Source organism: Mustela nigripes, chromosome 7 (genome assembly GCF_022355385.1).
Source record: "Mustela nigripes isolate SB6536 chromosome 7, MUSNIG.SB6536, whole genome shotgun sequence".
Lineage (NCBI taxonomy): Eukaryota > Metazoa > Chordata > Mammalia > Carnivora > Mustelidae > Mustela > Mustela nigripes.
Window position 1 is genome coordinate 72,275,487 of NC_081563.1, and position 22,701 is coordinate 72,298,187.

At 38.5% G+C, this 22,701-nt stretch overlaps 1 protein-coding gene across 2 annotated transcripts in view; it reads left to right on the forward strand.

The window, feature by feature from the left end:
• The first annotated feature begins 305 nt into the window (after positions 1 to 305).
• The window catches only part of FSHR (follicle stimulating hormone receptor), a 160,727-nt gene continuing 138,331 nt past the window's right edge, over positions 306 to 22,701 (forward strand). For both annotated transcript variants that reach the window (XM_059407808.1, XM_059407809.1), the window contains exon 1: positions 306 to 457. In XM_059407808.1, the coding sequence (XP_059263791.1) occupies positions 306 to 457 (152 nt within the window). The remainder of the gene's footprint in view (positions 458 to 22,701) is intronic.

Sequence of the window (22,701 nt, forward strand, 5' to 3'; positions counted from 1 at the left end):
CTACAGTATAATTAATGTAAACTATTCCAGACATACATTAAGTTTCTATTTCCTCTCTCCCTTGGGTCAGCGTACAAGAAATCCAACAGAGAAGGATAAGGGAGTAGCTTATCTTGCCCTGGAAATCATTAATGACACACAGGAATTTTGCTCTTTGTCTGGAAGTGACGGGAAAAAAAAAAATCCATAGTGGGTCACATGACCCTGGCAGATCTCTTCTCATAAGGGCTGTGTGAAGCTTCTGAAATCTGTGGAGATTTTTCTCTGCAGATGCAGGAAGAAAGCAGGTGGATGGATGAATAAGTATGGCCTTGCTCCCGGTCGCCTTGCTGGCATTCCTGAGCTTAAGCTCGGGATGTCACCATCAGATCTGTCACTGCTCTCACAGGGTTTTCCTCTGCCAAGAGAGCAAGGTGACAGAGATTCCCTCCGACCTCCCCAGGAATGCCGTTGAACTGTGAGTATCTGAGGCAGCGGGAACAACAGTGGGGCTAGCATCTGTGTGTTGTATGCTATTACTATTTTCACGTTAGGCTGATAACTGTTGGGCTGAATTAATTCTGCCCTGACCAAGGGCTTGAGTAAAACAGACTCCCCCAGCCTAACACCCCTGCTTGCAGCTCTCCCAGGATCTTAGAAAGATTTTGACTCAGCAGCTGCCAGGGAAGAGCAGTGTGGAAATCTCAATCCAAAGGCAAAAAGAAGATATTTGAGTCTTTTCAACACATTTGCTCTTGGGTTCCAAACTGTCTTTGGTAGAACCAGAAAAGTAAAACTAAGAAAACCTAGAAACTTTGAAGACCTGGAATTAGAGGCAGAAAGACAGTCATGATTTAAGGGGCATATACAACGTGTCTCCTAAAGACACAGAATTTCAAGAAGGCACGAGTCACTGTCACTTTGGAGGCTCCAGAAGATAACTCCTGAACTGAGTTTCTGCTTCCTGGGGAAACAGAGTTGGAGGAGAGGGGAAGGGGTGTGAAGAAAGAGAGAGAGAAAGGAGGGGGGGTAGTGATCTGGAAAAAATATTGCATCATCTTTCATACAGCTGGGAAAATGTGATTCACAACTTTAGAATGTCACTGAACTATTTTAATAGGAAGTCCATAGACTCTGAGAGTAGGACAAGATCTTAGACATCATTTTAGTCTAGCTCTTCATTTTAGAAATGAGGATTCTGGGGTCCAGAGAGTCAAGAGGTTTGTCCAATCTCTTACGATGAGTCAAGGCACATCAGGCCTTTTGACTCATAATCTACTGTTCTTTCCCCCAAACCCTATTCTGACTATCCAATTTCTACTTTCCCGGAGTACTAGTAGGTTGTTAGGCTCAGAAGTTGAAGATAAACTCAGTCCAAGGATGTTAAAGAGAAGCAACTATTCTAGAAGCCTGTTTCACTCTTGGTCCCATAAAGCTACAGATGACTCTTACTTGACTGCAAAGTACAGTCATCTATTCAGTTCACAATTACCAACACTACACTCAAACATGGAGGTGCATTTCAGGTTGTCACTCAGAGACAAATGGTCACACACTTGGTTAGTTATGCTTGCTACTTTTCCCCTGGTCATCTCGTGTCTTCAGTTCCTATGCAGAGGCTGCTGCACAGGCAGAGAAAATAACTAGTCAGCTCTGTGTTTTGGCTACACTGCTTCCAATGAGACAAATATTCCTGATTACGGGGAAGAATGTGCCTATGCAAAATTTAGTTTATTGGGTCATTACAAAAACAGGAGAAGGTCAACACACTTGAGCTCCTATAAGAAGTCACTTACTCCTAAGCAACTTTGAGTAATTGTTTAACCCTTTCCGAACCTCAAGTTCCTCACTTCTAAATGGTTTTAACACAAGCAGTTTGGTTGGATTATTGCTAATACTAGAAAATATAACTCCCTCACAAACATACCCATTTCTACCTCTCTACTTCTTCCAATGTTTCTAGATGAGCCTAACAGTGCCAACCAACTGCTACAGCAGATGATCCCTAGCAAGGTTTAATTTTAGGGTGATACTCATGCATCCCAAACTCCCTTCTGCACTAGACCATCTATTTTCTGACATCTCTTTATCAGAAGAGAGATTTTTTTCATTCTGCATAGAAAACATGAAGAAGGAAAGAAAAGAAGGGAGGAAAGAAAAGAAGAAAATTCATTCCCAAACTCCAAATCTCAGGGAGTATGTGCATATAATATGGGAGGAGCAGGAGTATGGTTTTTGGAAAGTAATTCATACTAAGATGTAAATGACTAAAATACGTCTCTGTCCAAGAGCACTTTGCAACTGAGAAAGAAATTGTAGGAGAGTGTGTTTATCTCTTGACAAATGCTAGCTCTGGGTGAATCCCTCCCTTCGGTGTATATACTAGGGGACAAAGCTGCATAAAACTAAGGAAGGGAAGAAAGTATTTGCCTGTTATTGGCAAATAACCAACCAAGATAAATGTTGCTTTAGTCATTAGATGTAGAAAAATTATTTGAGGATATTTTTGAGGTTAGTGTGTTCATCACTGTAGAGCAGATAAAATGCCAAGTGAAATAGAACTCAGATGTTGAGTTAGAGTGCAAGAACAATAATTTTTATTTTTGTTTTTAAAAGGATTAGGTGGGGCTTATCTGAAACACCAGCAGAGGAAAGATGAAATGGCTTTTTCAACTACGGATCTCTAATTCACCTTGCAGTCTTCTGCATTTGGGTGTTGACTTAATGATGATCACATCAGGTGGAAGTGGGTGGAATAGCTGGGCTTCAATGAGTGCAACAGCTTAATCCATCACCAAATCACAGCTTCATAATCAGATTCATCCAGGGGAAAGCAACTGCTACCTCTTACCATGTACAATTTATCCTATCATTCCATCTACCTTGCAGCACTCTCATTTCATATACATGCCAGCTATCACGAGAGGTTCCTAATTCCCAACCATCTGCCCATGTTAATATATGGCAAAGCAAGAGGAAAGCACCACCAACAGGCAGGTGCATTCCATTTACGGAAGGGCCTGTACCATTTGCCTGAAGCTCTACACAAAATACTTTATTAAAAGTTCACAACAGAACTGCAAGTTTGGTATTATTGCTCCATTTTTCACATGAGACAAACCAAAGAGCCCAAAAGTTTAATAACTTGGACGCTGTCAGCCCTGTGGCTCCTGGATGGCAGAGCTGGAATCCAAACTTGAACCTGTGTCTTCTGTGCTGTGTATAATGAAAGCTTCAGACTCCTTTCATTTGTTCCTCTTCAAACAGAGATGTACCTTAGAATTTGCCCAGAGGTCAGTAGTTTTTCGCTTAAGACCCAGTAATAAATACTTTAGGCTTTATGGGCCATAAGTCTCTGCTGTGACTACTCAATTATCACAGTTGTAGGAAAGGTGCCAAGGACAAAATGCAACAAGCATGGCTGTTTTCCAGCAAAACCCTATTTTTGCCACTGAAATTTGAATTTTGTACCATGGTCACATGTCCCCAAATAGTCTTTTGATTTTTTTTTTTCATCATGTAAAAGGTGAGAAATAGTCTCAGCTCATGAGCCACAGAAAAACAGAGGGCAGGCCCACTTTGACCCACAGGTTATCAGGTACCCAATTCTGATTTAGACGGTAGCTAAAAGTGGCTAAGTCTTACTGGCTTAAGTGGGGTTGAGACAGCCTGAAACAACATGGCACCATGGAGAAAGTACTGATCTAGATGAGCTAGGGCAGGAATGGAGGGACTTGCAAGGCAATATTCACAAGGGGGCTTCTTACTGTTTTTGACAAGTCAGAGATAGTATAGAATAGTCTTTAGAATCCAAGAGACTGAAGTTTGAACCCAGGCTATGAGCTTCTTTGCTCTACCACATAGTCTCATGGCTGTGTAATGTAAACTGTAATGTGAGCCTTTCTCAAAGTGTTGCTGTGAGGACTACAAAGGACAATGGATCTTTAACACCTAGGGCAATGCCTCTTGGGTACTGGTGGTGGTGGTCACTGGTGGTGGTGGTCATCCTTGCTATCTGTTGCTATATCTGTTGAACACTAGTAAAAACAAACAAATGCCAAAGGGCCTTCATGATGACCAAATGAATCAATAGGTATGAGAATGTTTTCAACAACTGATACAGAGATCTTTGTAACTCTGAGACAGTTTATAATCTCTTACTTAAGAATGATCTCCTCCTTCTCCCAGTGGCTGAAGCACTTACTCTCTATGCACTTATTTTCTGAGTAAGAAAATGTGTTCATTTAGGCTTTCAATATTTGCCAAGAACTCAGGGAGGTTTCATTCTGACCACGGTCAAAGGAAATTTGATTTCTAACTTACCCTAGAAACTCAGTTTAAATTGGAGGCAGTCAGTCAGTCTAGAAAGGACACTTCAATCTTGCTTTATTCTTCCTGGAGTTAACAATTTCTAGGGAGAATGTGAGCACCCATTCAAAATCCAAAATTTTAGCTCTAAGTGACAGCATACGAACAGCCATCTTTTTCTTCAGCAGGTTCAGACGACCTCATTACTAAGAGGAGAAAAGGGTCCACTGGAGGTCCCTGTTGACTCAGAGAGATTGGTGTTGAGATTTTATTATAGGTTGCCTGTGTTGACCCCTCTCTTCCTATCAAGTTCTTGTATCTCATTGTGATCTCAAATGACTCACCTTTACTTTTAATTTTCTAATTATAGTTTTTTGTTTTAATTTCTCCCTTTGCCTTTTATTTCTTGTTTTGCTACTTTGGTTTAGATCACTCACCTTATTCCAGAATCACAGATTACTGTTTAGCTAGGAGCTACTTTTGTCTTTCTTTAGTTCTGAGGGATGTATCAGTACTGTGTGCCAAAAGGAAGACTTTTACTGTGCCAATAAAGTTCTGTGATCTTCAAAAGGGAAATGGAGCTTTAGATGTGTGCAAACAAGTTTAATTGTGCATTTTTCCCCACTGAAAGCATATTCTGGGATTAATATCTGCAGAACACACTCTAAGAAAGGCTACTCCAAAGGCTGGTCTATCCAACCCCAGCCACCAGAATGAATCCTTTGTCAAGTCTGGAGCTGCAGCCTGGACCTCCTACCTCCCAGTTCAGGGTTCAGTATCAGCTGGAGGCAAATCTTTGGCTGGGGTTTCAGGGCTTTGTGTCTGAGAAGCTGCTATTTAAGAATGTAGTGTGTTCTCATAAAGAAGATGGTTGTGAGGACTATAGCCATGTGTTACTTAGACTGAGGTGAAGAAAGGAAAAAGAAAACAATGGATTATAAGATGAGTAAAAACCACTCCTGACTTCTGGATTTGTTGGGTATCAATGGCTCACTTTCTTGATTGCCCATATCCAATCAGTTTTATAAACTCCCTTCCTACTGCTACTACCAATAATTCTTTTTTTTTTTTAAGATTTATTTTATTTATTTGAGGACGAGAGTGTGGGCACATGCAAGTGGAGGAAGGGACAGAGTGAGAGGGAGGGAGAGAATCCCAGACAGACGCCCCACTGAGTGTGGGGCCCAACAGGGGGCCTGATCTTACAACAAGATCATGACCTGAGCAGAAACCAAGAGTCAGAAGCTCAAATGACTGAGGCAACAAGGGACCCCCATTAGTAATTCTTTCTTTATTGCCAACATCTGTTTAGGCCCTGAACATCTAAAGCCAGGATCGTATAATTATGTCCTACTTTATCTCCCTTTAGTCAATTCTCTTCTTCTCTAAACCAGCCTGCACACTGTCACTGAATTTTTCTCCCTAAAATACAATTGCCACCAAGTTATGATTCCCCCATTCAAACTCACTCAGTGGCTCATTTTTCTGACTGCTTCTCACTCCTCTCCAACAGGAGCCATCTACTCTGTAAGACTGACGAAGACTCCCTCCTAAGCTCAGTTTGTGCATTTCTGCCTCCTTGTGTCTTCATGTTATGCCTCCTGTTTATACTATCCTGAGTTTCTTCTTTCTTGCCTCTTAAAATCCAACCTACTTATGATCACCTGGCTCAAAGGTTGCCTCCTTGATGAAGTCTTCCCTGACCACTTCATCTTTATTTAATCCGAAAGCTAGTACAATTCATTTTGCACTTCATCTTACTTTGTCCTTATTTTTTCATGTGTGTCCTATTTCCTCCACTGTAGTGAAAATTTCTTTTGTATTCTTTATTGTGCAATGTATGTTCTGGGCCCCAATTACATGTAGAACAAATGATACAATAAATCAGGGAGAATTACATCTGTTCATTTGCTCCATTCCTCAGTACTAAGGAAAAGATTCCTATAAAAGATGATTATTGCTCTCCCTGTGGTGAGCTACTATAGGATTTGATAGCTTTCTTATTTTCCTTGCCTTTTTTATGTGCTTGTTTTAAGAAAATGCCTGTATGTCATTCTAGAATCAATTAATTTATTCAGAAAGATACAAAGATCAGGAACAAAGTCTAAGTTAAAAAGTTGAACATTCTGTATTCTAAGCACGTCACTCAATTCTCCTGACATAAGTAATAATACTTGCTTCTCTATACCTAACAAGAATATTGAAAAGATAAATGACATTGCCTAAACAAAATCACTTTAAGTCAGGCAGAAATGTTCAAAGAAATATAATTTTTGCCAATTAAGGTCAGATCCCAGACCCTGAATGTGAGGTTTCCTGTGTTCTCCAGATGTGCTTTGATTACTGTAGTTCTATCTGGATATCAAAACCAAGCACCCCACTGTGAAGATTACCCCTGGTGCCCATATCCTGAGACTCCTACTGTCTTGTTTAGATATTTCTTTGAAGGAAAAAAACAGCACAGTTTTTATGTTAATGCATACATAATCCTTTCTCTCAAAACAAAATCTTGCACCTACTTCAGTGAGAAATGGTATATGTATGCCCAACATTTGGAATTTAATTGGGCTGGGGGTAGGGGACATTTATATTCCCCATGGAGGAATCAGGAAAATGACCAAAGGGGGAGCTATATAATGTGGTATCTTCAAAGGGGAAAAGTAGAAATTATATCACAGGGAAAGAATCCTTTAAAATACAAGATGAACTCTATCCTGAGAATTGGCTGAGAGCTATAATTTACAGAGTCATTATCAGCAATTGAAGAGTAGGGGCTTGAGACAGCAAAATTCCGCTAGCTTGGTGATGATAAAATCCCTTGTTTACCATAAAGATGAGAGTTTTCCTTCCCCACCCAAGTCCTCTACCAAAGAAGCCTCGGCTTCAGAAGCAAGATATGCTGGCAGTAAATGGGAAATTCATTTAACTTTTGATTATCCTTCCCCAAAGCCACTAATTGGGTTATCTAGTCACTATGGTTGACTGGACTATACTTTTATTTTAAGCTTTTAGATTTAGACTCTCCATTTTAGCTTTATTTAGACTTGACTCTAGCTTATTTACCCCACAAGGTCAGCTAGGAAAGAGAGTAATTATTTTTAATTGCTTAGAATCCGATTATAATGAGATCTGGATGTTTGTTATTAATCTGACCTCCCCCTGAAATATCTCAGAGCATGTTTTGTGTGTTCGACCTGAACATGCCATTACCTTGTTCTGTCATACGGAATAGGCCTACTGATCTGAAAAACTTCAAGTGATGTGCAAAAAAAAAAAAAAAGGAATAAAGTAACCAAACCCTTGCCATAGCCTTGAACTCAATGATATTTTTAGTCTTAGGAGTAGCTTGAACCCACAATTTCATCCCTTCTCCCAGACACTTTCAGCAAGAGCTAACACTGAGTCATCACAGAATGCTATGTCAGAAATAGTGGAAAATAAACAGTATTAGACAATGTTGGTATCCCACTAACGCAAAAGTTGATGAATACCTCTAAAATAAAGGAACATATACATTTAAGTGACAGAAAGATCAATTAATAGAGGAAATCAGAAAGAAAATTTGTCAGTACATTGGTGGAAACTTGAAGTAAAGTTAATGCCAAAATTTCACTCAATTCTAAAGTGCTTCGATGTGACAAACATCTTCAGGCACCAAACCTCCCAAAGCCAATAAGCTTTTTCTAGGTCTCAGAGTCCAGCAGATATATACTCCTCAATCCTGTGATTTCAGTTGGGGGATTTAGGGGGGTGGGAGTTGAGCAGGGTTCTTTTAGGCTCAATAGACAGTTTTGTTTTGAAATCCAACATGGGAAACCTCATACAGATACTCCTCTCTCTCATTATTTTCAATTTGGCAAGGGGTTTTAAACAAAGATCTGTGGGAGATCCCATCTCCAGCAATGACTGGAACTCAGTAAATGAGGGCTGACTGGAGGACCCTGAACATTTCATCCACAGTCCTCCAGGAATAAGAAGGCCATGAAAAAGAGAGGTCCCTCATGAGGAAAAGCCAAAGCCTGGAGCGCTAGATTCTTCAGGAGTGACCCAGTTTAAAATATTCTGTCCCTTCTGATAAAGTCTACTAAATTTGGGCTCGCATGATGGATCACATCCCTGGAAGACAGGCTTCCCTCTACTGGTATGTTTCTTACCATCTCACAATAACAGCTTCTGAACTGGTTTCTGTGCCTTCCATAGGTTGCCCTCCAGCTCCTTGTTCTGAGTTCCTGCTCTCATTTAATTCCCCTGTGGGCTCCAATACACAGAGTTAGGACAAAAGCCCCAAGTCCTACATTGGACACTAAGGTCTTCCATACTTTGGCCCCAGATTAACTCTCCTGTCCTCTCTCTCATCTTCCATCCCCCTAAATCTTTGCTTCATGCACTACTTTGTGTTCCCAGAGAGATCTTCTATTCTCCAACCTCAAGTATGTTACTTCAGTATTATTCAGTTTTTGAGACCAAAGTAAAGATGCTCATTTTTTCAGTAAGCTTTCCTTCAATGGAAAATATTTGGTTATCTTTGTAGGAGGCACTGTGCTAAGCTGTCAGGAAAAAAGGGATCAACAGGAGAGGTATGGTGCCTGATCTCATGGAGTTGTTTTAAGAGAAGAACATCCCAGAAATAATAACAATACTGTTTTTCCTCACTTTTACTCACAAAAATAAAAATCCCTGCTGAGAATCCAGTGTAGTCAATGTCAAATGCAATCATTTCACAACTAACTGCAAGTTGCAATCTGAAATCATAGATTTTGTGAACTGGAAGGAACAGATGCCTAGTAAAAGCCAATAAGAAGCTTGTGTGCTTCATACCAGAAGCAAGTGAGTGAGAAGCAGGGCGTCTGTCTGTGCCATCTAAATTGACTCTTCTGACCACCAAGGGTTGATTTCAGGAGTCAGGCAGGGCCTCTTCCACAACAGTCAAATCCTTAAAAGGTCAGAAAATCTTTGCTTTATTTTTCAAGGACAAAACGGACTTCAAATAAAAGAGAATGACAAATGAACACCAGCAAATTTATGGTAAGGTTGAGCAGACTGATGTTCAGATATTTAAGTGTGACTAGAAGTTTTCAAGTTGTGCAAATACAAGAGACCGGGTCCTTTGAATTGAGATAGAAAAGAATAATACAGAAGGTGGAAAACAGCACCAAAAGGGAAAACTTAGTCTGCACTGTTGTCTTTGCCAACTTTATAATTTTCCCCGACGCGGCTGTGTTCATGAATACTATTATGTGGTTACCGGGAGAGAGGAGGTTAAAAGACTACATCAATCAACAGACTGCGTATGCCGGCTCTCCCCCAAAGAAACTGAGTGTCGTCTCTGAAATCCAGTAATCATGTAGACTTAGGCTCAACAAAACCCAGATGTCTCTTCTGAAAATGACACAAGTTTAAATTTTCAACTTTAGCAAAAGGGAACGCTAAGAAGGAATTTTTCAGTGCTCCTGAACTTATAAGCAATTTCCTTTTTGTGTAAATTTTAAACTGTTTTGCATGTCTATGCTAACTTTAGAATTGAAAAACACATTGAATGAAAAAGAAGGATCACACCAACATCAGGTAACACCTGAGCAAGTATCAAGAGCCAGTCCAAAACCTTGTCACCACTATACACCCACAAAGTCTAATCTCTCTTCAAGGCAGGAACGAAAGAAGCCTTCACTTAATTGGTGTTTGTTTTGTGAGCAAACTGTGTAGAATTTCTGTAAGTAAATATATTGGGGGTGGGGGAGAGACTGGGAAAACGCAGCAAGAAACACCCTTTTAATTTAGAAAACAAACTGAAAAGGCAATGAAAGCAAATATGACAATATGGTGAAGAGCAAAGAGGTCAGCTGAAATTCTACATAAAGTAGCAAAACTGCTTCTCGGGACCCTGATTGTGAAAATCTGTTGAGCTCCTTCAGTAAGAACATATAGTCTTGGAATGCCATCTCATTCCTCCAAACAAATACTAGAGACAAGACAAAAAAGAACAAACAGTTATGATAGGCAGATAAGAAAACTACAAAATAGCTCTGGAGAAAATTACAAAGTAGCTCTGGAAGCAGAGCTCTCTGGTGAGATGGGGGTGGGGGAGAGGGAGCAAAAACAGCAAAGGGAGCGGAAAAGAACAACGGAAGGAAGGAGGGAAAGCGTAGGAAGGTGGGGAGGATAACAGGGGGAGAAGGTTGAAGGGAGGGAGGAAGGAAGAAAGAAAGGGAAAGAAACAAACAAATGGCTGCACTATGAAGTTGGGAAACTGCTGAGTCCGTATGTAAATCTTGCCTCTTGGATTGGTCAAATTCCCTGGTAAGATTTTCCCAAGCTTCTACCCAAAGGGTGAAGCCCTATGCCAGCATTCTGGTAGCTGAGGAAAAAGGCTAGGGCCTCAGCCGTCATCAGTATTACCTGGTGTCCTCCAGTCCAGAAACTATCTGCCCTACTCTCTTTAAAGAATAGCCCTTTGTTGTTTTGCTCAGGTGGAAGGAAGCACTTGCCTGACTGCTGCCAGTGGAAAGCCTGGCTGCCTCTTCATCTCTCTACCAGTCCTCTCTATTGTAGCCACTCGACCCTGTTTCCTCCCTACTCCCACTTCCAGGGACGCTAATGCCTCCAATTCCTGCGTGTTTTAGGGACATGCAGGGTGAATCACATCTGTTTAGGATTCCATTTCCTAGAGTCTGCCAAGTCAGTACTTCTCAAACTTTAATGTGGAAGCAAATCAGAAAGATGTAGTGGGAAAATTCAGATCCTGGTTCAGTAAGTCTGGGGTGGGTCCTGAAGGTCTACATTTCTTACCAGCTCCCAGGAGGCTTTGCGGCTTTATAAAAACCCTTTAAAAAACAATGGCTATCTTCTCAGTGGGATTTCCAGAGGAAACAGATAGTTATTTAGTTATTGGTTTACTATGTCATCTTTTCTCAGGAATCTCCACATGTTATTCAACCCACTGAATCTGGTTCTTTTCCCATAGGAACCACTGAAAATTTCCTTGCTATAGGTACCAGTAAACTTCTCTTTATTTGTTGTATGTTTTATACTGTGGTTATATCTTTTTTCAAATAAAAAAATAAATATTTGAGTATAAGAGGAATGTCACGCAATTCAGGTGCCAGAAGTAATCAATGGTCACTCCCCTAGCCACGTGTCACATGCCTCTCGGGAACACTCCACACGTGTGAGCCTCCTCTTGCTTGAAACAGTTTTCTCTTTGAACTTCCAGCTTCTGTAACACCACACTAGCCTCTTCTTACATCTCATGCCAGACCTGGATCAGTGCTGAGTTCTTCACTGCTACCCCGTCTTTCAATGTTGAAGTTCCCCAGACCTCATCTGGAAACTCTTCTCTCGTTCACCTGTACTCTCTGCAGGTATATATCATCCAGTCCATGGTTTTAAATATCATGTCACCTACTATATATATGCTGTTCCTGACCTCTTCATTTACCAGCTGAAACCTTGACATCTCCACTTGGATCTCTTACTGGCATTTCAAAACCAAACAAGTAGAAAATAGTACAATTAATCACCCTTCCCTAAACTGCTCAGAATCTCTCTGGCAAGCTTCATCATCTACAGAAATGCACATATCACCAACCCCCCCACACATACACAACCAAATCCAGTCTGACAGCAAGTGCTTGGATCTGACCCATAAAATACACCACAAATGTCTCTACTTCTGATCTTCCCTACTACCACTCTAGCTCAAACCATCATTGTCTCTTGCCTGAACTATTAGAATAATCTCAACCTCTTCTACCTCCTGGTTCCCCTTGAAGCTACAATCCAGCCTCACACAGCAGGTAGATAAAGCTTTAAAGAGAATGACATACAATTACTTAGAATTGTACTTGGAATAAAATTTATTCAGCCTGTGTTCCATGTTATCTCCTATAACAGGCACTGTTCTAGGTGTGAGAGATCCAATATTGAGTAAAACAAACAAAACCCCTTCTTTGTTGGAGCTTCTGTGCTTTGCCATGGCTACAAGACACTCCATGATCTGACCCATACCTGTCTTTCCACGGGCATAGTGCATATCGTGCCACTTGCCTATCTTCACTAATCTTAACCACCCTGGGCGCCATTCTACTCTTCCAATACACCAAGCTCTTTCCCACCTGAAGTTTTGTTGGTGTGTGTGTGTGTGTGTGTGTGTGTGTTTCACTTGCATTTCATTGTCTATAATGTCTTTTTCCCCCCTCATTGACTTGTATCTTTCCAGCATCTTCCAAAATGCTACCTCCTTAGAGAGGTCTTCCTTGACCACTCTGCTAATAGTAGCAATCCTCTAGCATTGTACCTTTTTCTTTCATAAGGTTTCATAAGGTTACTGCAATTTGAATGTTTGAATGTTTTCACTTAGCTATTTATTTTCACCTACTAGAAAGCAGAAGAAAACTTTCATGATGGCAAGGATTCCAGGATGTAGAATATTCCTGATACAGAGTAGATGCTCAATACACACATGAATGAATTAGGGTACCTGGATGGCTCAGTCAGTTAAGTGACTGACTCTTGGTTTTGGCTCAGGTCATGATCTTAAGGTCCTGGCATCGAGCCCCATGTCTGGCCCCATGCTCAGGAGGGGGTCTGCTTGAGATTCTCTCTTTCCCTCTATCTCTGTCTCCACCTTCCCTGCTCAAGCTTGTGCTATCTCTCTCTAAAATAAATAAACTGCCCCCCCCAAAAAAATAAATACATGAAGGAATAAAGGACAGTCCCTTCAAACAAATGCAATCTGGAAGGAAATACCAAATTTAACAAACATCTAGGAAGTCCTACTATATCACCAGACTGTTTATTTCTCCTAATACCTCACCTAACAGTCTTGTACTATAGCTATCACTGTTCCCATTTTGGAAATAAAGAAAATGTAATTGAAAAACTAACCCAAACTTATTTAGCCCCTCAGTGTCAGAAATGAAATTAATATTCTTGATAAATCTAATTTAAAGATACCCAGTCTTTGTACTAACCATGAAAAAGACAAAGAGGACCCCCTGTGCTCTGAATCTCTAAAGCAAAACAATCTAAACACTGTATCTACATGTAAATATGTACAATTCTGGAGTTATCCATCATGTAAAACTTATATATTATCTTGTCTCTCAAATACAGTAAGCTCTGTGAGGGCCAGCAGTCCATCCCTCTCCTGCAGCCATCCAGGGCTGAGTACTCAGTCACTACTCAATTGGGAGGACACACACAGACAGAAGATGAATGAGCAAGGTCACAAATAAACAGAGGAGGACTGGAAAGTAAATGTCAATGGTCATTTCCACTGATATATTGCAAAATAACAAGAAGTTGTCTAATAACATTTAAGACCCATTTGAGCTATTTGTGTGTGCCTATGGGAGAAGTGATTGGTGGGGCTAACTCCACTCTCTGTTGCCCCTTACACATGTCCTATGAAGACAGTCCCTTAGAAATAATTAACTGTCAGCAGGTGGAGAAGCTCATCTTCTGAAGGTGTAAAGGCTTTAAAAAAAAGTGAATGCTATGTGAAAATGGAGTGCTGGATGAAGGCTTGGAGAGCTCTGTAGATACTCTCTAAATTGTCTTCATGCAATGTTAATGAACCTTGCTGATGATGTTACAAAAGTTCCACAGAGTTAAAAAAAAAAAAATCCTTAGTGATCTCATGTGACCTCACAGCCTCTTTTCTAAGAGTTCTTCTAGATTTGAGGAACTGTACCTCTGTTGTCTCATCTTGGATGTGGTTTGAAGTCTAGTCCACCTTGCTCTAACTAGTCCACATCTTATGTAATACGATTTGAGAAGCACCAAACTGGCTCAGTTCACCCAAAATATCTCCCCTGCTACTTGTTGCAATGCCACCATTAATAAAGTAATTCTGGGAGCCTTCAAGATTGTCTTAATTTCTAAGACTCTGCAGTTAAAATACGAAACCCTCTTAGAAGAGAAGTATCTTAAGTTTTTGAAGACTAGCCCTTTGCTGTAGCATTTTTCAAAATATATTCCTCATAACCCTACTTTTTTAAGACACTCAAGAAAAAGCAAATTTTAAAAAGTCTTCCATGACCTTAGGTTTGGAAAAACTACATGCTTTATCCCCATTCTAAAGATTCACAATGTACATATTAAAACTCTCAGAAGCATTCCAATTTTATGTAACCCGTAAGCGTTCTATAGAATACACTTTAGGAAACTGATTTAGTGAGATGTAGCTAACTAAGATTATGATTTGGCAAATGGGCCTCATATATGCCCAGAGGAGCTGGAGTGACGAGCAAGTTAGTATATACAACCCAATATAGGCACCAAAAACTATTTCCCCTCTTTTTGAAAGTCTATATCTGTCAATTCTTCATCTGTGCAAATCTGCTTTGCTCTTCAAATTAGAGAACTTTTACGCTAAATGAACTTTAGAGAGCATATGCTTCCTGTCTCCTCTTGCTTTAGGAATGAAAAATGAGGCCAAGCCAGATGAAATGACTTGCCTAAGGTCATGTGGGTGATTAAAGCTATTGCCTAGTCTCTGTTTCCAAAGCCAAAAACCTAAACCCACAATTTACAAATTTCTATGTCTGGATTCCTTATAAAACCTACCTCTCTACTCCCACAAAGAACAGACAATCCTCCGCTACCACCTGTGCCTCTCCTTACACCCAGATTTTATGAGCATTAGAATTCTACTGTTATTTTCCTCTGACCTTCACCTGCTTTTGAAAAACAGCATTATTAAGATAGAACACAAGCACACAAGTCATTCAAAGAATACATTTTGGTGGTTTTTAGTATATTCACAGGTATGTGTAACTATCACCATAGTCAATTTCAAAACATTTTTATTACCTCAAAGAAAATCCTTTATCCTTCAGCTAGCACTCTCCTCCCTACCCTCTTCTACCCAGACCTGAGCAAGCACTAATCTACTTTCAGTCTCTAAATTTCTCTACTATGGACTTCCTTCTGGATGGAATTATATGAGGTTTTTGTGACCAGCTTCTTTCCCTTCACATGCTATTTGCATGGTTCATTCAAGTTGTAATAGGTATCAATATTCCATTCTTGTTATGGCTCAAAATATTCCTTTGCATAGATGTATCACATTTTGCTTGAGCATTTGTCTGTTGATGGACATTTCAATTATTCACCTTATGGCTATTATAAATAATGCTACTTTAAATATTTGCGTATAAGTTTTCGTGTGGACATGTGTTTTCATTTTTCTTGGTATATACCTAGAAGTGGAATAGTCAAGTCATATGGTCACTTGATGTTTAATACATGAACTGTTTTCCAAAGTGGCTGAGACATTTTACGTTCTCGTGTGTGAGGTGCCTATTTCTCCACATCTTTGTCAATCCTTGTTGTTATTTGACATTTTTTATTCTAGCCATCCCAGTGAGTAGGAAGTGATATGTCATTGTGGTTCTGATTTGTATTTATCTTATGAGAAGTGATGTTGCACATAATTTTATATGCTTATTGGCCATCTGTATCACTTCTTCATTGAATATCTCTTCAGATTCTGTGCCCATTATTTAATGGTTGTCCTTTCATTACTGAGTTGTGAGAGTTCCTTGTACATTCCAGAAACAAGTCCCTAATTTGCATAATTTGAACATTTGGCCCATTCAGTGAATTGTCTTTTCACTTTCTTTTTTTCTTTTTTTTTAAAGATTTTATTTATTTATTTATTTGACAGACAAGATCACAAGTAGGCAGAGAGAGAGGAAGGGAAGCAGGCTCCCCGCTGAGCAGAGACCCCGATGCGGGGCTTGATCCCAGGACCCTGGAATCATGACCTGAGCCGAAGGCAGAGGCTTTAACCCATTGAGCCACCCAGGCACCCCATCTTTTCACTTTCTTGTACAAAGGTTTTAATTTTTATAGAATCTAATATATATTTTTAAAATTTTGTTATCTGTATTTTGGTGTCATATCTGTATCCAAAAACCCCTTGCCGAATTCAGGGTCATAAAGATTTACTCCTATGTTTTTTTCTGAGAGTTTTACAGTATTAACTCTTACATGCAGTCCTTGATCCATTTGGAATTAATTTTTGTATGTGATATTAGGTAATTGTCCAACTTCATTCTTTTCCAAGTAGATAACCAGTTGTCCCAGCACCATTTGTTGAAAAGACTACTCTTTCCTTATTGAATGGTCTTGGCACTGTTGTTGAAAATTAGCTGACCATAGAGGTATAGATTTATTTCCAGACTCTCAGCTCTGTTCCATTGATCTGTATGTTTATTCTCCTGTAAGTACCACACTGTCTTGCTCAGTATTGCTTTCTAGTAAGTTTTGATATCAGGAAGCATGAGTCCTCTAACTTTGTTCTTTTGCCATTTTGTTTAGTTTGCACTTCTGAATGAATTTCAGAATCAACATGTCAATTTCTACAAAATAATGAGCTGATTCTGATAAGGGATTGTACTGAGTCTACAACTCCATTTGAGGATTATTGCCATCTGAATGATGTGAAGTCTTCTGACTCATAAACATGATGATTTTCCATTTATTCTGATCTTCTATCATTTCTTTCAATGTTTCATAGTTTAAGCTACACATTTTGTACTTCTTTTATTAAATTTACTGTTTTATTCTTCTTGATACATTAATGAATGAAATTATTTTATTTTCAGTCTGTTCATTACAAGTATATAAAAATACAAATGGATTTTATATATTGATCTTGTAAACTGTAACCCTACCTGAATTTGTTAGTTCTAACAGGTTTTTCATTGATTCTACAAGATTTTCTATATAGAAGAACATGTCATATGTGAATGGAAATGTTTTTCACTTCTTCTTTTCTACTCTGTACAGCATGTCACTGTTACTTTTTATTGCCTACTTGCCCCACCTACAATCTTCAATACAATTTGAAGTAGAGGTACCAAGAGTACACATCTTTGTCTTCCTCCTGATTTGGGGAGAAACAACTAGATTTTTACCATTAAGTATGGTGTTAGCTGTAGATTTTTCATAGATACCCTCTATTGTGTCGAGGAGGTTCTATTCTATTCCTCCTCATTTGCTGAATATTTTTCATCAAAAAAAGCTGTTGGGTTTTATAAAAAAAACTTTTTATGTATCTGTTGAAGTGTTTAATTTTTCTTATCTGGTCGATATTATGTATGACATTATAACATTGGGATGTTAAAATAACTGTGCATCCTTGGGATAAATCCCACGTAATCATCATGTATAATCTTTTTACATGGATTTGGTTTGCTAGAGTGTTGTTGAGGATTTTTATATCCATATTCCTTTGAAATATTGGTTTATCATTCTCTTTTCCTGTGATGTCTGTCTGGTGTTGATATGAAGGTAATATCTGACTCATAAAATAAGTTAGAAAATGTTCTCTTCAAATTTTTTTAGTAGATTTTTTGAAAAATTGGTATTAATCCTTCCTTAAGTATTTGGCAGAACTCAGTAGTGAAGCCATCTGGGTTATGGAAATATTCTTGGGAGTTCTTTTTTTTTTTTTTTTTACTAACTCAATGTCTTTACTTGGTATAGATCTATTTGGATTTTCCATTTCCTATTGAGTCAGTTGCAGGAGTTACACTTTTCTAACAAATTTCTCAATTATTCTAAGTTATCTAATTTGTTGAGTACACTTATTCATAGCATTCCTTATTGTTACCATAAAGTCAATGATAATGTCACTTCTTTCATTTCTGATTATAGTAACTTGAGTGTCCTCTCTTCATTTCTTGGCCATTTTAACTGAAGTTTGCCCATTTTTTTAGATCTTTTCAAAGACTCAGCTTTAGGTTTCTTTTTTTTCTATTCTCCCCTTCATTCATTTCTGCTGTACTCTTTGTTATTTTCTTACCTCTCAAGTTAGGTTTAGGTTGCTCTTCTTTTCCCATTACCTTAAGATGGAAGGTTGATTTAATGTCTTTTTTTACTGCAGGTATTTACAGCTATAAATTTCCCTAGAAGCATTGCCTTAGCTTTGCCTTAGCTACATCTTGCTATGCTATTTCTTGATTTTCATTCACCTCAAAGTATTTTGTTTCCCTTTTTACTTATGATACTTCGGTTATTTAGTAATATATTTTCAATTTTAGCATACTTGTGAGTTCCCATTTTTTTCCCTGCTACTGATTTCATATTTCAATCCACTGTTGTTTGACAACATACTTTATTTCTAACTTATCAAATTTATTGAGGATGTTTTTTATGGCTTAGCACATGATCTACTCTGGAGAATGTTCTATATGCACTAGAGAAGAATCTGTACCTGTTGTTGTTGAGTGTTCTGTACGTGTCTGTTAGATCTAATTTCTAATAGTGGTGTTCGAGGGTCTTATACAGTTGCTGATCTGTCTAGTTTTTCTACCCATTATTGAGAGTAGGGTGTTGAAGTTTCCAACTATTACTGTTGAATCTTCTATTTCTCTCAATTTCTGTCAGTTTCCACTTCATGTATTTTGGTGCCATGTTATTAAGGGCCTATATGTTTATAATCATTTTATCTTCCTGATGATTGAAACTGCTATCCTCATAAAATATCCCTCTTTATGTCTACTAAGATTTTTTTGTTTGTTTTAAAATCTCCTACCTGATATTAGAATAGCCACTCCAGCTCTCCTGTGGCTGTTTTTACAAGATATGTCTCTTCTAATATTTTTAATCTATTCTTGTCCTTGAATATAATGTGTCCTTTAGAATACATAGTTAGGTCATGTTTTTTATATCCTATTTGACAATCTGCATCTTATAATTAGGTTGTTTAATTCATTTGTATTTAATATTATTGATAAGGTTGAATTTACATCTGCCGTTTGACTTTTTGCTTTCTATATGTCTTTTTTGTTCCTCTATTCATCCTTTACAACTGTCTTTCATATTAAGTGGATCTTTTCCAAGAAGTCTATTCATTTCTTTAATGATCTCTTTCACTATGTTTTTGAGATTTTTTTTTTTAAACAGTTGTTCTTATCAGAATTGGCTTTGGGTTTATACTAGATTAATTCCAGAGTAAGAGTAAGAATGAGAGAGAGAATGTCACACCTATAAAGCTCTATTCCTATCAGTTAAAAGCAAAAAAGAAAAAAAATACACATTTATGGAATCTTTTATCATTACATAATTACATTTACTAGTGCTTGTTTGTGTGGATTTGAATTACCATCTGGGATCACCCGCTTCAGCCTAAACCAATTTCTTTACTAGTTCTTCTAAGGCAGGTCTGCTACCAACAAATTCTCTCAGTTTTTACTTATCTTGGAAAATATTTTGCCTTCATTTTTGCAAGATAGCTTTTCTAGATGTAGCACTCTTGGTTCACAGGTTCGCTTCCTCTGAGCACTTCAAACGTGTTATCCCACAATCCCAGGCCTCCATGAAGAGTGAACTGCTAGTTTTTTTGAGGTTCTGTTGCAAGTAATGGCACTTTTTTGTGTGTTTTTAAGATTTTTCTCATTTTCTTTGACTTTAAGCATGTTTACTATAATATATCCGTTTACAGGTCTTGGTGTGTATATCCTACTGTAGAATATTGTTTTTCAAAATATTTGGGAAGTTCTCACCATTACTTCTTTAAGTATTTTTTCTTCTTCTCTCTCTCTCCTCTTCTGTACTCTCATTACACACATATTGGTTTCCCTTTTTTGGCTCTCGTTTCTCTAAGGATCTCTTCATTTTTCTTCATTCTTTCTCTCTGTTCTTTGGCTTGAGTTATCTCTATTGATCTATTTTTTTCTAATTCTTCTGCAGATTTAAATCTACTGTGGAGACCCTCCAATTCTTTAACAAAATTTCAACTGTACTGCTGAACTGTAAAATTCATATATTTTTAAATAGTTTTTATTAATATTCTCAATTTGATGCAATATTGTCATTGTACTTTATTGCTTTAATCATGCTTTTACTTTTTTGAACATATTTACAATAGTCATAAATGACTGTTATCTTTTTCTGTTAAATTTGGCTATCTTGTTACTCTCAGAGTCAATTTCTGTTGCTTACCTTATTTTTCACTATATGGGTCATACTTCCTTGTTTCTTTGTATGCCTCATAACTTGGGGCTGGAAAGTTGATATTTTTTAATCTTTTTTTAAGATTTTATTTATTTATTCATGAGCGACAGAGAGAGAGGCAGAGGGAGAAACAAGCTCCCCAAAGAGCATGGAGTCTGATGTGGGATTTAATCCAAGGACACTAGGGTCATGACCTTAGCCGAAGGCAGACTATTTTTTTTTTTTTAAAGATTTTATTTATTTGACAGACAGAGATCACAAGTAGGCAAAGAGAGAGGAGGAAGAAGGCTCCCCACTGAGCAGAGAGCCCAATGCAGGGCTTGATCTCAGGACCCTGGGATCATGACCTGAGCCAAAGGCAGAGGCTTTAACCCACTGAGCCACCCAGGTGCCCCTGAAGGCAGACTCTTAAACCATCTGAGCCACCCAGGTGCTTGAAAGTTGGCGTCTTAGAAAAGACATTATAGCATTCTGGGTACTGATTCTCCATTGTTTGCTATTTGTTTACTTAGTGACTGGCTGGGTTATTTTAGTCGAAGTCTATAGTGTTCTCAGAGAGATACAGAGCTGCATACACCCACAGCCATCCTGGGAGGAAAATGGTACTGGGAGGGCTCTCTTTCACTTTTCCCTGACCACACCAAGATGTTAATCTGTATTACTTGCAGACAGACAATGTTTATGATTCTTAGCAATCCCCTGCAGACCTAAATTTCTTTACAGACTAAGCAAATTGTGGCTCCTTCTAAGAAATAATTTCTGAGGTCATTGTTTGATATTTGTTCTGACTCTGAGAGGGCTTCTTCCAGCTGTCTTATTTTCCTGGTTCTTTCCTGCAAACTAGTCAGCCTATATTAGATACTTATTAGATCCATGAATCTCCCAATTGCCTTTTACCACACCTCTATTGGTTTTAAGAATTCGCTTAGGCTTAAACTTTTCCATGCTCCATTGCAAATGAAGTCCTTTCCCTTGGGAGGAGGTTACTAGATATCTGTTTTGTAGACTGCTTTCCCTCTACCTCCCTAGACAATATCTCAGTCCCAGCACTGGAACCAGGAGTAGATTCAATGGCAACTTCTCTCTGAGATCCTCCTTCTAGGAGTTAAGCACTTGGTGAAAGGTAGGGTATCCACCTAAGATCCTCTCAGTTGGATTCTTCAGCCAGGGAAGCACTGCTCTTCCTATCGGCCTCACAGTTTCTTAAAAACCATGATACAGTGTGCAAAACAGGTGGAAATAGTTACAACTGAAAGGGTGCTTTCCAGGTCTGCTCCAGTTTGTTAGATCACTGGAAAGAACAGATTTATTTTCTCCTGAACAGAATAGAGATAAAATGACCTTCTCCCTGTGTATTTACAGTCTTGACCATTTGACTTAAGTATTTTCAGCAACAGAGAGTGTGCAGTGGTACCGAATGGAAAACAAGCCAAGAAAGTATCAAAACCCTGAGTTCAGCATCTTCACAGAAAAATCATTGAGACCCTAAACCAAACAGTACATCATGCACAACCTGCTCCTCCAGCAAGACACCTTTACTGAACACTTACTGTGTATACAGCCATTGGCTGGGATAGAAGAGCCAAAGATACAGCCTGACCCATGAACTCTTAATGTAGCTGAAGAGAGTAAACACACACACATACACATTCACAAGAAAAGAGAAGGCTTTTCAGTTTGTCATGTAATGACATAAGGAGAGAATAAATGGAACAAAATTAGAGCACTGCGTACGTTCTTTGAAGGGACAAATCCCTACGCTTGAGATTAAATACAGAACACTTCCTTGGAAAGGTGACACTGGAGCTAGATATTTTTTAAAAAGCTTTAAGTATACAGTATACCAAAGGAGATGCATGGTAAGCAGGAAGAACACATGGAGAGCTAGGCACAGAGCAGCAAATCAAAGAAAGCGTTTCTTCTCCTGAAGGAAATAGTATTGCTGCTAAATCAATTTCATTGCTAGAAATGTGCCAAGTATACACTCAGGTGAGGGTGGGGTAAATTGGAGCATTTCCATTCCAGATCTTCAAGGTCAAGAAACACTGTCTAACAGGAAGAAAATGAAGTTCCCTTTTAACATTCTGTGGAAGTTTAGGTGAAAAAAAAACCAAGGTATAGTTCACTGATTGGGTTGTAATAAAAGGTTTCAGAAATCTCTATTACTGAATGTAGAACAGATTAGATCCTGCCTTAGTCTGTAGTTAAGAAATACAAATTACTTAAGTCACTTGAAATCTCTTCAAACAGAATTAGTTTTTTATTCATTTATTTGCTTCAAGTGCCTGAAGTGGGAAACAACTGAGATCATATTATGCCTGGCAGATCTTTGGATCTAAAGCCACATGTATCTAAAATAAATAATTCCTTCAGAGACACTTATTTAAACATTAGCTTAATTTATTCTTTTACACAGTAAGCAAATTGGCTTCAATTAGATCTAGACAA